This window comes from Oncorhynchus nerka, linkage group LG4 (genome assembly GCF_034236695.1).
Source record: "Oncorhynchus nerka isolate Pitt River linkage group LG4, Oner_Uvic_2.0, whole genome shotgun sequence".
NCBI lineage: Eukaryota > Metazoa > Chordata > Actinopteri > Salmoniformes > Salmonidae > Oncorhynchus > Oncorhynchus nerka.
The window spans coordinates 41,801,784-41,816,284 of NC_088399.1; the positions used below are offsets into that span (position 1 = coordinate 41,801,784).

At 42.5% G+C, this 14,501-nt stretch overlaps 1 protein-coding gene across 1 annotated transcript; it reads right to left on the reverse strand.

Annotated features, from left to right (window-relative positions):
- Positions 1-1,441: 1,441 nt before the first annotated feature.
- On the reverse strand, positions 1,442-14,223 carry LOC115125143 (scavenger receptor class F member 2-like). Its single transcript, XM_029654643.2, has 11 exons — positions 13,884-14,223; positions 13,390-13,448; positions 13,145-13,246; positions 12,058-12,577; positions 11,421-11,639; positions 11,174-11,302; positions 10,932-11,035; positions 9,041-9,140; positions 8,828-8,931; positions 8,135-8,284; positions 1,442-7,445 (listed from the first exon to the last, which is right to left on the reverse strand). The coding sequence occupies exons 1-11, from the start codon at positions 13,985-13,987 to the stop codon at positions 6,349-6,351; spliced, it is 2,688 nt and encodes an 895-aa protein (XP_029510503.1). The 5' UTR covers positions 13,988-14,223; the 3' UTR covers positions 1,442-6,348.
- Positions 14,224-14,501: the final 278 nt, after the last annotated feature.

Sequence of the window (14,501 nt, forward strand, 5' to 3'; positions counted from 1 at the left end):
TATGATAGAGAAATGAACATTAAATTCTCTGGCAACAGCTCTGGTGAACATTGCTGCCGTCAGCATGCCAATTGCAGCTACCACAAAACGTGGCACATCTGTGGCATTGTGTTGTGTGTCACAACTGCATATTTTAGTGACCTTTTAAAGTCCCCAGAACAAGGTGCACCTGTGTAATGACCATGCTGTTTAATCAGCTTCTTGATATGCCACACCTGTCATGTGGATGGATTATCAGGGCAGCAGGTAGCCTAGTGGTTAGAGCGTTGGGCCTGTAACCGAAGGTTTGCTGGATCGAATCCCTGAGCTGACATGGCACAATTCTGTCATTCTGCCCCTTAACAAGGATGTTACCCCACTGTTCCCTGGTAAGCTGTCATTGGAAATAAGAATTTGATCTTAACTGACTTGCCTAGTTAAATTGAAAAATCAATATATCTTGGCAGTGGATGAACATTTTTTATTTATTTTATTTATCCGCTATTTTACCAGGTAAGTTGAGTGAGAACACGTTCTCATTTGCAGCAACGACCTGGGGGATAAATACATTTGTGCTAAAAATTTGAGAAGCCTTTGGTGTGTATGCAAGTTTTTTGGTATATTTTATTTCAGCTCATGAAACATGGGACCAACATTTTACATTGTTGCGTTTTATGTTAGTTTCAGGCATTTCTTTTACCCAGCTATAGTAGGTAACTCGAGGAAGACAGTGTCCAGCAGATGGAGCAATTCCCTCTTTTTGTAGAGTCCATTCAGCATCCATCTATTTTTATCCATGTGCTGTTTATCATTTAAGTCATTTAGCAGACACTCTTATCCAGAGCGACTTACAAATTCACGGTCTCAGTCAGGTCAGATGTTTTGCTCACACAACTGCCTGCCACACCTATTTACAGGAAGCTACAAGTAGGTTACAGACTAACTCAAAACCAACACTGAGCCTCAAGTAATACAAGTGAGGCAATGAGGTAGTGAGGACATGCATAGTACTGTATGTAACCAAAGATGGGAGGGAGTCTCGACTCTTTGTGGGCTTATAGCAAAACCTGGATGACAAAAATAAATAAGCACCTTTCTTTGGCAAAAAAATGAGTGCAGGGTGAAAGCTGTACTTAAAACAACAAAACAGGTTCAGCCCTCAGAATGCAACCCTCTTGGAATCTGCTTAAGCCCTTTCATCAGGTGGCCTCAGTGCCGAGACCCGCTGAAAATACATGTCAGAACACGCCTGCCATCTCCACTCTGCCTCAGTCACACCGAGATGACATCACAGCAGACCAATGGGCTTCAGGGACTAGTGCCGTCTCATGGATACCTTCCTCACAGTAGTCATCCGAGCTCACCTCAAATTGGATCACAGTCAGTAAAATGAAAGAGTCTCTGGGTGTAAAATAAGTGATTTTTCTTTGTACACACATTTACTAAATGTCAAAAACATATCAAGTATGCAAATCTTTGTTTTAATAAATGTAAAAAGCAAAAAAAATGTATATCTTACATTATTTGCACTGGGCACTGAAGTGTAAAGCAAAAGTGAAACATGAGTGATTAAGGTTCCTGTGGGATTTCAGTCACAGTCCCTCATTCCCTTATACAGTCACTCTGTGCTTAAAAAAAAAGCTGAGTCAGCATTTAACAAACAAAATGACCAGGACATCAGAATTTTCAGACCTGAATTCTCTAGTCCCTCTCCACTTGTGTGTGACAAAAACAGGCAGACCGAATAAAAAAAAAAAAAAAGTGTCAGAATACCTTTTTCAGAAGACTAGGGAAAGGCAGTGGGAGTTGTGTGATTGGCTGGGGGTGTTGCGGTGGACCCAGGGGTAACAGTGCAGCGGTCAGCTGTCTCTTTGTCCTGGGGCATCTCTGTTGTCCAGTTTCACTCGAAAAGTCACTAGAATGGACACCCTTCAATGACCTAATCAGAAAGCTTGCCAGTATTATCCGATTTAGTGCCTCAAGACTAAAATGAGACAGAGTGATCATGGCACTTGGCGATATTAAAAACCAGGGCAGTAATCAAATTGTTACGGCGTCTCAAGATGGACAAACAGTAAAACAAATATCACATTTTTCAATTGAAGGTCTTTTAAGAGAGTAAGCGAGAAGTTCGCCTTGCCTCATACGGGCCAGATTTCTGTATTTTGAAAATTACATCTTGAAAACTGACATGCAAAACATTTAGGGACTATATCAACAATGGACAAATACCAAAATATAGTTTTTGGGTGGCGTTTTCCTTTAAGGGTAATAATGGGTGAGCTGAAGATAAGTGTTAGCATGAGGAAAAGAGGAACAGCAGATAGACAGGGCGCTCATAGAGAGAGAGAGAGAGAGAGAGAGAGAGAGAAAGAGAGCTGAGCCACAGAGCAGCTCTATGTGCACTGCCAAGCCCCGGGCAGCCAGGCACTCAGCAGACAATACCGGCTGCCAGCCTTCCCCCACAAACTCACTGGAGATAAAGCGATAGAGAAAGCGAGATAGGAGAAAAACAAAACCAAGCCCTACCATCCTCTCCAACCCCTCAGCTCAGACAAACCAGCATACAGATGTGTTCTCTCAGCCTGCAGTCTGAATTTTTTATTTATTTCACCTTTATTTAACCAGGTAGGCTAGTTGAGAACAAGTTCTCATTTGCAACTGCGACCTGGCCAAGATAAAGCATAGCAGTGTGAACAGACAACACAGAGTTACACATGGAGTAAACAATTAACAAGTCAATAACACAGTAGAAAAAAAGGGGCAGTCTATATACAATGTATGCAAAAGGCATGAGGAGGTAGGCGAATAATTACAATTTTGCAGATTAACACTGGAGTGATAAATGATCAGATGTTCATGTACAGGTAGAGATATTGCTGTGCAAAAGAGCAGAAAAGTAAATAAATAAAATGTATGTAATGCTTTATATCCCACATCTAAGGTCGGTACAACCCAATGATTTATATATGCAATAGTGCCTCCATCTTGGCACTCCCCCTCCATTGTAAAAAATATTTTGGAAGCTATAGAAATATATTTATTAATTTCTACATTTAATTTTAAAAAAATATTTAACCAGGCAAGTCAGTTAAGAACAAATTCGTATTTACAATGATGGCCTTACCAGGGAAGTGTGGGTTAACTGCCTTGTTCAGGGATAGAACAACATATTTTTACCTTGTCAGCTCAGGGATTTGATCCAGCAAACATTTTGGTTACTGGCCCACTGTGATAACCACTAGGCTACCTGCCGCCCCAGTTACAGACACCTTAATGCATACTTTTAAATTATATTTAATCAGCTAAACATACAAATGAAAGTATTATTTATCTTGAGATTACTAATGTTGATGTCGCCACTACAATAAAGAAATACTTGTACATGTAATTTTGTCCTTGAAACATTGCATTGAAATACTGTAGAATTCCATTCATTCCTATGGAGGACTGCTTCTACTGGGGAGTGCCAATATGGCCGACAGGTGGCTTCAAAGCCTCTCAATGGCCAATGCATAGCATCAGCAATTCATGGTTTATATAAATCATTGGTACAACCCAGATGTTTTGACCCATTATTCTAGAGTATAAACATGTAGTCGGAGCACCTGCATGGACACTAAAATGAATGCTATACAGTCAGATTGCGGATTCTGGTCAAGTATAATCTCTGGGGGTAGAGAGAGATCATGAGCAGTTTTATTGTGGATGTTGTGATTGTGTCCAGAGAATAAATGATGAGTTTAAGAAGACTAGAATGTGGTCCTGACAGACAATGAACTTGACTGTTCGCAGAACAAGTATGTTCGCATGGAAAGATGGAACCAGTTTTGGTATTGCTTGCAGAGATGAGATAACGTGTGCTTTGGCCTACATGTTGGCGACGATAGCAGCTTTTTCCAGTTTATTGTGGCACATATTGATTGACACCCTTATTTGAGTGGCTCCAATATGACCATGTGACTGATAGAAAGTTCTTACACAATATACAAAGGAAATTCCCTCTTTGATGAGTCACATCATAACACTTGTCCTGGCTATGATCATGCCTGTTCATTCTGGGTCGCCTGTGCTGGTTTCCAATTAGGATATTTCATGATGTCTGTACTTTCCATTCCTGTTTCGGGGGGAACAGAGAAAATGAAAAGATCATGGTGTAGCGTTGCCTACACAGAAGGTTCCCACCATCCCGTTCATACCACAGTGACTAGACACTCGCAATCATGTAGTCATTCCCATAGAAAAGTCCTGCCATTTGCTTGTGGTGTTATATACAGTACTTTTGGAGCCATGTATTTGACTTGAGACAGTTTTTAGTTGCATAATCAGTCCGTTAGTAATTGCCGAATCTGCTTATTAGTAGTAATAATTTGTTATTGGTTAGGATGTTGGAGCCGGAGAGTGTTATTGCTGGGACAAAGGGAAGTGCAGAAAGTGTCTATGTCCACATATGTTATTGTTGTATATTCATATTTCTAAGAAAGTAGGTAAAGAGCCACAGCTGACTCTCAGTTCCTGGTAAGGTCAGGCGAGATTCTGTGGAACTAGGGCAGTGAGAGACGTGGAGTTTAACATTGAGGTGAGGAGAAATTTGAGGAGAGAAGAAACCTCTGGGAGGGGGGCTAGAGGGGCCCATCCCAACAATACTCCAACTGTAGTCGTATCGCACACACATGTACACATCCCTGCTCATGAAGGTTCTGGAACACCAATAGGAGGAACATACTTAGTTATTGCCCAGCAACACTGATTGTTTATCCTCGATAGACGAGGAGGTGACTCCTAATCGGAAGGCATAAATATATGCTTATGTAAATTGTGTGCTATGCAGCTGCAGCATTCAGTTTGGATGGAATAAATCTAGTCTGAGCTTCCTTTGGTGTCCAACTGGATTTGTACCAGAACTTAGAATCTAACACGTGTATGGCCCATATCCAAAGTCATTTTTTTATACAAAATTTCAGAAAATACAATTCTCAGTGAATGATCCTGTACCATCTTGGCATTCCAAAAATGTAATAAGACAACAAATTCAAACCATATTTAGGTAACAACATATGTTTTTCTGAGACCAAGGTTTCCAATTAGGTCATACTGATGTTTAGGTGTTATCACTCTAGGTTTTCTGCTTTGCTTAGCGCAAAATATTTGCTTTTTTCCCTCAAGTCGTAAATGTTTTTCCATCGATGTAATGGCTACAAGATGTTAATGCTTTCATAGGGTGTCTCTATGCTAACCACTGTCTCCCAGGAGGATTCTGGGACAGGATTGAGTTGGCGGTTGCTTCTCAAGGCTTGGCATTCAGTTACAGACCAAGCTACACGGAGATGTTTAAACAGGGAGTCAAAACGTAATTCTAGTCCCCTTCCCACCACTAGTCCCCATCCCTTTTCCACAGTAAAACTTCTAGAATGAAATAATGATGTATAGATGCCTATGCGTGCAGCAATGCACACAGTCATGCCTTGAAAGCATGTTTGTACACTCAACCATTGGAGCCTCTATAAAGCGTTCATTATGATCTAATGTTCACAACAAGGCAGCTGGTCGGTCTGTGAGGACATGCTCCTGTATTATTTCAAGTGATCTGCAAATCTTACTATGTTACTTACTTGCAATGTTACTTATTTACGTTTAATAACTTATTTGCAGGACCTTGCTGCTCCTAAACGTGCCTTTGCTTTGTCTGTGACTCCTGATAGCAAAGGGAGAGATGTTCCTGTCTAAGCAGGTCACATCATGGATTCAGGACGACCGGTGCCAACAGTCTGGATTCAATTAAACACCATCTGATCTTCTGTAGTCTTTACAGCTGCCTCAAAGTCTATCATTCTCCCCCAACAAACTGCACACACACAACTGTAGCACATGTGTCAGACAGCCACAGGGCCCTCTACACAGACCCCAGACTGTTCCACCATCAATACACCACACCTCTTGTTTGTCTGAGGCCCTGTCGTGGCTCCAAAGTTCTGGGCAGTGGGATCGACTTTCCAATTTAAAATATTGATTAGATATGGGAGATGCAAAATCCAGATTTTGGGGTGTTTGGTCTATTCGATATGAACAAATTAGAAAATGAATAAAATAACGAGGGTAAATAATTATTCTGATGTCTTAGCACTTTTACTAATATATTGATTTGATAATAACTAAAGTGAAGGAATATAAAAAGTTCAAATATAAAGAATACTGCATTGTATAATAACATTTCTCAAGATCAAAAACATCCACCCAAGGGAAAAGATTCCATCGTTAATTTGAGTTGGTGCTAAACACAATGAAACATGTGTCCAATCAATTATTTCAAGCATCACAACATGTGCGTCATTGTTTTTCCAGAATTGAGAAACATCCAGACTGGCTGTGCTAATTTGAAGCCTTTGGTGGCATCACTGCAACCTTTGGAGCTGTAGTCTGTATTTTTGAGTCTACATTACCTTCCTTGCTCTTTTTCCGAGGAGGCTTTTTCATTGGGGTCTTATTTTTGGGCTCTCCCTTATCTGAGCTGCTTTCAGAGTTGCTAGAGTCTTGTTTCTCTTGGTATTTGGCTTCTTTAGATGGACTATCTGGCAGAGGCTTCTGTGAGCTGTCGGATGTGGGAAGCAAATCCTTTCCAGCTCCAGGCTGGGTGCCCGAGGTCTTTTGGGGCGGGGTGGGCTTCTTTCTCTGGGCCTGGAGGTGGGACAGGCTCTCTTCACAGCTGCCGGCCTCACTCCTGTTCAGGCTCTGAGTCTTCTCCTTCAGCTGAGCAGTAAAGAGAGAGGCTACCTCAGAGTGTATGTTCGGTTGGTTAACCTCCCTGTTTAGGGATAAGCTGGGCCTCTTCTCTGGGGACTCTTTGGGGATTGCAGCTTTCCGGTCAACACGGAAATTTCCCATTTTCCTCAGGACACTCTGCATTGCCCCATTGATGTGCTCTATCTGCAACAGACCTGGTCTGCTTTTATTAGGCTTCTTCTCACCTAGGGAGCTGGCCCCATCTGTACCTGCAGACTCTGGGGCGTTGGGAGCTCGCTGCTTGCTGGCTTTCTTTCTGGAACAAATGTTATCCTCAGCCACAGTCTCTTCCTGACTTTTCTGATTTGACCCAGGAGATGCATGGATCCATGAGAGCTTGGGCTTGGTGGAGGGGTCTGGTGGCTGTGGTTTAATCCTCTCAGCAGCTATAGGCTTTCCATTATATTTGACATTGTTTGACCCGCCATTGTTCTCTGGCTCCTTGCTGGACTGCTGTGGTGGCTGAGGGGCAGAGACCCTGAGGCAGAGGGTGCTGGTGGCTGACTCTGTGTCACTGCAGGAGCCCTCACTCTCTGATGACTTCTGTAGTGGCAGCTCACTGGTGTTAACTGAAGCCTGCTCAGTCATATCCCTGTCCTCCGGCAATGTGTCTACCTCAGAGACATCATCATCAGCTAGGACTGTAGTCTCTGTTGTGTTGATTCTGTCCCCTTTCTTTTTCTTCTCTTCTCAGAGGGCGAGAGAAAGGGCGAGAGAGAGGGCGAGAGAAGTTCAAACATCAATTTTTATTCAATGAAATAAAAGATCATCAGAATCCGACTCCCCTTCAGCTCTAAAGATGTTAAGGAAACAAACACAAATGCTTTGGGAATGTTTTAAGTACTGGGTGACCTACTATTAACATTTTCCTGTTCTTGCTTACTTTAGAAGAAAGGGCTTTAATTGGATGATACTGCAGCAGATTAGGCAGTGTATTTAGGGCAGATCAGTGAAATTATGATCTATCAAGAACTGTAGTTTACACATCACCCTCTGGATCTTACACCGGATATGACTATGCAGCAGTTGTTTTGACAAAAATCTAGCCATTGCAGAAAATCAGTGAATCATACAAAAACAAAATGTTGTGTGCAGCCAACGACGACTCATCACCTCATAATGTTCTGTCATTCCAAAATGATCTCTTGTTTTTGGAATGACATTCCCATCATTATCGGAGCTCAATGTGAAAAATGTAACCTTCCTTCACATATTTTGGACAATAATTTGCCTTAACGAATTCCCATCACCTGCAGAAATGAAGGTTCTAGGATAGACAGGTGTCACTGTCACAGAGAGAACAGACAGAGGGTTTTTTAATGCAGCACTCTTATCATGCAGGAGTGACAGGGAAGATTTAGTCTGGGATACCCACCGTCAGGCACAGCATAGACATGTCCGTCCTCTGTGGTCTCTACGGAAGAGAAGGACGCTCTGGATGACCCGGAGGCGGTGGGCTGCTCCACTGCAGAGGGGGGCTCAATGAAACTACAGTTGAAAGTATTCTCAGGGTCATGGTGGGACACTGTGGAGAACAGAAACCGAGCAAACACTTAGCCTCTTAACAGTTAGGCCTACATTCGATAAAGCTTTGAACTTATTTGTTAACAACAATAATCCTTCACTACATTTTGTCCCTTCAAAGAAATTGTGTTACACATGGGACCTTATATTTCCCCCTGACTTCCTGTGTCATACATCAGTCCACTCAGCCCAAACATCCCCCTTCTAGCCCCGCTGCCCCTGTTCCAGTAGAGAGAAATTGCAGGTTAAGATCTTTTTTGACACTTCCTGTCGGTGGTCTAGAGGGGCCCTCGATGGAATGTAGAGAAATGGGGAGGGTGAAGAGGGGGCAAGCAGGACGCTGTTTAAGTATGGTTTTAAATATACGCTGAGTTCACTGTCACAGACATTCAGAGAGCAGGCAAAGCAAAAAAACAAGGAGAAGGGATGCTACTTTGATTTAGGAGAGAACTATCTTTGGGTATTGGACTGGTTTATCGTCAGTCATGAGAACCCAGTGAAAACGTACGTTAACATTCATTGAGTTTGTGCAGGTAGGACCTACCAACAACGTTGGGTAGCTTCTGCCGTCTCAGTGGGATATGAGGAAGTTTAGAGCTGATTCGTGTGAACCCTCCACATAGTCTTCTTTTGGACCTTTTCTCAGGGCTAAATGCAATCAACAGAGAAACCAAAGAAGATGTGAAGTATAAATTTAACTTCAGCTAATGTGACAATATATTTATTGTGCCCCAATACAAACAACAATCATTCTTACTCGTTCTGTCTGCAGAAGCAGCAGCAACACAGCAAGGAGAGGAGCAGGAGACAGGTGACCAGCACCCCTGCTGCCATCACACCCATCCTCTGGTTAGGCTCTGTTCAAAGAGCAGAGGTCATACATCTGTCCCACTTGCCACAGAATAGACTCCTTTTAAAAATAAATACAGTGGGGCAAAAAAGTATTTAGTCAGCCAACAATTGTGCAAGTTCTCCCACTTAAAAAGATGAGAGGCCTGTAATTTTCATCATAGGTACACTTCAACTATGACAGACAAAATTAGAGAAAAAAATCCAGAAAATCACATTGTAGGATTTTTAATGAATTTATTTGCAAATTATGGTGGAAAATAAGTATTTGGTCAATAACAAAAGTTTATCTCAATACTTTGTTATATACCCTTTGTTGGCAATGACAAAGGTCAAACGTTTTCTGTAAGTCTTCACAAGGTTTTCACACACTGTTGCTGGTATTTTGGCCCATTCCTCCATGCAGATCTCCTCTAGAGCAGTGATGTTTTGAGGCTGTTGCTGGGCAACACAGACTTTCAACTCCCTCCAAAGATTTTCTATGGGGTTGAGATCTGGAGACTGGCTAGGCCACTCCAGGACCTTGAAATGCTTCTTACGAAGCCACTCCTTCGTTGCCCGGGCGGTGTGTTTGGGATCATTGTCATGCTGAAAGACCCAGCCACGTTTCATCTTCAATGCCCTTGCTGATGGAAGGAGGTTTTCACTCAAAATCTCACGATACATGGCCCCATTCATTCTATCCTTTACACGGATCAGTCGTCCTGGTCCCTTTGCAGAAAAACAGCCCCAAAGCATGATGTTTCCACCCCCATGCTTCACAGTAGGTATGGTGTTCTTTGGATGCAACTCAGCATTCTTTGTCCTCCAAACACGACGAGTTGAGTTTTGACCAAAAAGTTATATTTTGGTTTCATCTGACCATATGACATTCCCCCAATCTTCTTCTGGATCATCCAAATGCTCTCTAGCAAACTTCAGACGGGCCTGGACATGTACTGGCTTAAGCAGGGGGACACATCTGGCACTGCAGGATGTGAGTCCCTTGCGGCGTAGTGTGTTACTGATGGTAGGCTTTGTTACGTTGGTCCCAGCTCTCTGCAGGTCATTCACTCGGTCCCCCTGTGTGGTTCTGGGATTTTTGCTCACCGTTCTTGTGATCATTTTGACCCCACGGGGTGGGATCTTGCGTGGAGCCCCAGATCGAGGGAGATTATCAGTGGTCTTGTATGCCTTCCATTTCCTAATAATTGCTCCCACAGTTGATTTCTTCAAACCAAGCTGCTTACCTATTGCAGATTCAGTCTTCCCAGCCTGGTGCAGGTCTACAATTTTGTTTCTGGTGTCCTTTGACAGCTCTTTGGTCTTGACCATAGAGGAGTTTGGAGTGTGACTGTTTGAGGTTGTGGACAGGTGTCTTTTATACTGATAACAAGTTCAAACAGGTGCCATTAATACAGGTAACAAGTGGAGGACAGAGGAGCCTCTTAAAGAAGAAGTTACAGGTCTGTGAGAGCCAGAAATCTTGCTTGTTTGTAGGTGACCAAATACTTATTTTCCACCATAATTTGCAAATAAATTCATTAAAATCCTACAATGTGATTTTCTGGATTTTTTTTTCTCATTTTGTCTGTCATAGTTGAAGTGTACCTATGATGAAAATTACAGGCCTCTCTCATCTTTTTAAGTGGGAGAACATGCACAATTGGTGGCTGACTAAATACTTTTTTGCCCCAATGTATCTGTCATGTGTGTTTTTATGGCGGATACATGTTACCAATAAGCTCTCTGGAAAAATAATACATGACACTTTTTTCCCTCGTCACATTAGACAAGTCTGTTTTAGGAAAGGTTCTTACGTAGGTTGCATGCTCCAGTCACTATGTTGCAGTTGTTGTCATGGCAGGAACAGGTCTGGGTACAGTTAAGCCCATACTGACCTGCTGAACAGCTCACATTACAGCTGCATAGGAAAGAGTGTGAAATTTCATTGATGAAATTTTCAAAATTGGTCTTGACACCATCCATATTACTTTCTCTATTTGTTACATTCAATTAGTTTTCTTTTTAAATATTTGCATGTAAAATGCTTTGCACTCACTAGGCACCAGAGAAGCCAGGATTACAGAGACAATTTCCTGTGGCGAAGTGACACATCCCATTGAAGCAGCTGTTGCAGTCATTGACACAGTTCTCTCCATAGGTTCCATTTGGGCACTTGACCTCACATCTGTGAAGACAAATGGTTGAAAATCACGCACAAACTCAGACGGGATGTAATTGCCTTTCTTATCTACATTTGATTAGAGATGACGAATGTGATCGGAAGCTCATAATCGCATTCCTACCGATCACCCATCCAACCAGGGTTGCAGTGGGGGCATTTTCCGTCGATGCGGTTGCAGAAGTGTCCGTCTTTACAGGATGAGCAAACGTCCTTGCAGTTTTCACCAAAGAACCCAGGAGCACACATCTGGTCACACCTGGTGCCATTCCAACCGCTTTCACATGCGATGCAATGTCCCTCTGCCACCTTGCAGGGCTGCTGGCCTTTGCAGTGACCACACCTGGAAGAGCAGTAAGACCAAGTCCTGAGTAATATTGTAACAAAAGATGAATAGCATGGACTAACTAAATTCATTACAGTAATATTCATGCTGGAATAGGGTTTCCAAATGGTTGGTTCCCTCTTCCAGAGCCTTTCAGCCAAGGCTAGTTCCCTTGTGGTTAGAAACTGGCTTGTGACTAGATGTCTTATTGCCAACAGCTTCAGGTGGCCAAACACTTTAGGTGTTTCACAGCTCAAAACAGTTTGTAAACCACATTAGATTTGCCAGCTTCACCACATGGTTACCCCAATGGGCACCGTACAGCAGACTGAACGAGCAAAGAGCAAAGACATGCATGTCTTATCCAGCTAAATAACCTCTGGCTACCAGAGTGGTTTCAAGTAAGTCAGCTTTGTCTAACACAGCTGTCACACACCTGTTTCTGCAATTTTGTCCGTAGAATCCAGCTGGACACGTCTCCCTGCAGAACTTCCCTCTGAATCCTGGCTTGCAGGTGCACGATCCATCCGCCGGGTTACAGCGTCCTTGGAGACACTGGCACTTGTGCTCGCAGTGAGTACCCCACAGATGCTCTCGACACTTGCAGCGACCGGTGAGCTGGTCACACGGAGAGGCATTGCAGGCACACTTGGCACCGCAGTACCTCCCATACCAGCCAGGATGACAGTGGCACTGGCCAGTTCCCACATCACACATAGAGTTGACTCTGCAGTAACAGTTGTTAGAGCACTGAGGGCCCCAATAGCCTGTGTAGCACATACAAGCGCCTGTCTCCTGGTTGCATCGGCCCTTCTGGCAGTCGCAGGCTCGCTCACAGTTTGGCCCCCAGCGATTAGGGTTACAGGTGCAGGCCCCAGTGACATCATCGCACCTCCCGTTGGGATGGCAATCACACTTACCCTTGCAGTCAGGCCCCCAGAACTTAAACGGACATTCTACAGAGCGGATGTAAGGCAAATATGTATAGACAAAGAGATAATTTGTACACTAAGTTCTCTGGACGTAGACTACTTAGTTCTGAGAAGTAGGCTACCTGGACTGGCTGTATGTGAAAATGACTGCAGTGTTAACAGACTTACACTACATTTCAAAGGAATTTATGCTTGAAATAAATGGCAAAATTACAATCTGCAATTGTTACTTCCATTTTTACCTTATGTATAAATTAATTATATGTACCCATTGATTCTTGAAGAATATAACTTACTAAGGCCTCATGAGCTTAGTTTATTAACTGTCGTACCCCATCAGAACCCCAAATATACGCTTGTTTTACTCCAATGTTTGTAAACAAAGTAAATGTTAACAAACATTGTATAGCCTCAAAACATGGTTAAAACTATCATTTTGATATCATGGATGGTCAGTACTTGCTTCCATAGCTCTGTCTATACATTTGAGCTTTTATTGAAACAGGGACAGGGAGGACACTTTGTTATTGTTTCAACTGCTGATTGCTGCTTTAAGGATTGCTGTGAGGAAGGAACAGGGAACTAACTTACTCATATCACAAGTGGCTCCAAAATAACCATGACGACAGCGGCATTCGTGGGGTCGCACACAAACTTCATTTTCTTTGCAGGTGAAGTTACCCTCACAAATTGCTGAAGAAAAACCATTGGGCAAGTTAGTTCACAATAAATAATTATGCTTTTAGAAATGAAGAGGAAAAATGGTTTGGGAGTCTACTCCCAATGATGTGGTTCAGGTTTGTTGAATGGGATAATACAGGCTTTCGAGTACTCACGTATTAAGCACTCATCTCCTTGCTGGGCCCAGCCACTACAACATTGGAGCCTGTCAGATCTGGGAGGGAGAAAAATAACATTAGTTCATCTGGAAATCATCTGTATTTGATTTATAGAAACTAACGTAATTGAACTCCTTCCATCCAAACTATTGTTATGATCACATTTCAGTCATGACAAATAGACTAAGACATTTACATACTGAACATGATCCTAATCACATTCAGATGCAAATCTGTCACAGCATTCAAAATGCAGGGAATTACTGGCACAAAGACTCAATGTAGCAGTAGACTAAATGAGCAGAGATCCGAGGAAGATTATCTGTGAATAGAAGGGCTTGGGTATTCAGAAAATCTCAAACTTTAACATATCTAAAACAATTTAATGCATGTTTATCTACCTTCACTGACATGAATCTGAACTACTGTAATAGTTTTGTCCATCAATTTCAAGCATAAAACCTATTTAAAACAGGTACACAATGACTTACTCAGTTTTGCATACATTTCTGCCGCTGGGATTTAGTTCTTGGCTGTAAGTCCAACAACAGAAGACACTTAGAAGCACAATGACTAAGACATATCTTGTTTCCATGTTGTTATGAACAGCATCCCTCCAAGGGCTTTCCAGTGGAAATATGTCAGTCTTTTTTCCAAAAAGGAAATCAACTCTTTTCTTGTGTTGTCCAAAAAGTTACCCATCCAGAGGGTGGCGGTATGCAGTAGTAAATGAAGTAGCCTACCGGTAGGCTGTTACCCTAAAGTCGGTACTTGAATGACAATTTGCAAATTCGGTATGAAGAGGTTGTAATTCTCCCTGGGACCTCCCCACAGAACCAACCTCACCACAGATTGAAAAAAAACTCCCCACCCCCAGTAAAACCGACTACCCTAAGAAAACATTACCAGTTACAGAGTAGACCTAGCACTTAGCCAATGGCTCCCTCTGTTGTTGACAATAGGAAGCTGTACATCCTCACAGTACACACACACACTCTCTCTTTACAGATGGACTATCCAAATGAAGGGTTACCGAACAATTTGAGAGAGAGAGAGAGAGAACTTGACACAAAGGACATGTTTCTGTTCTGTTGCATATGCTTTATGTA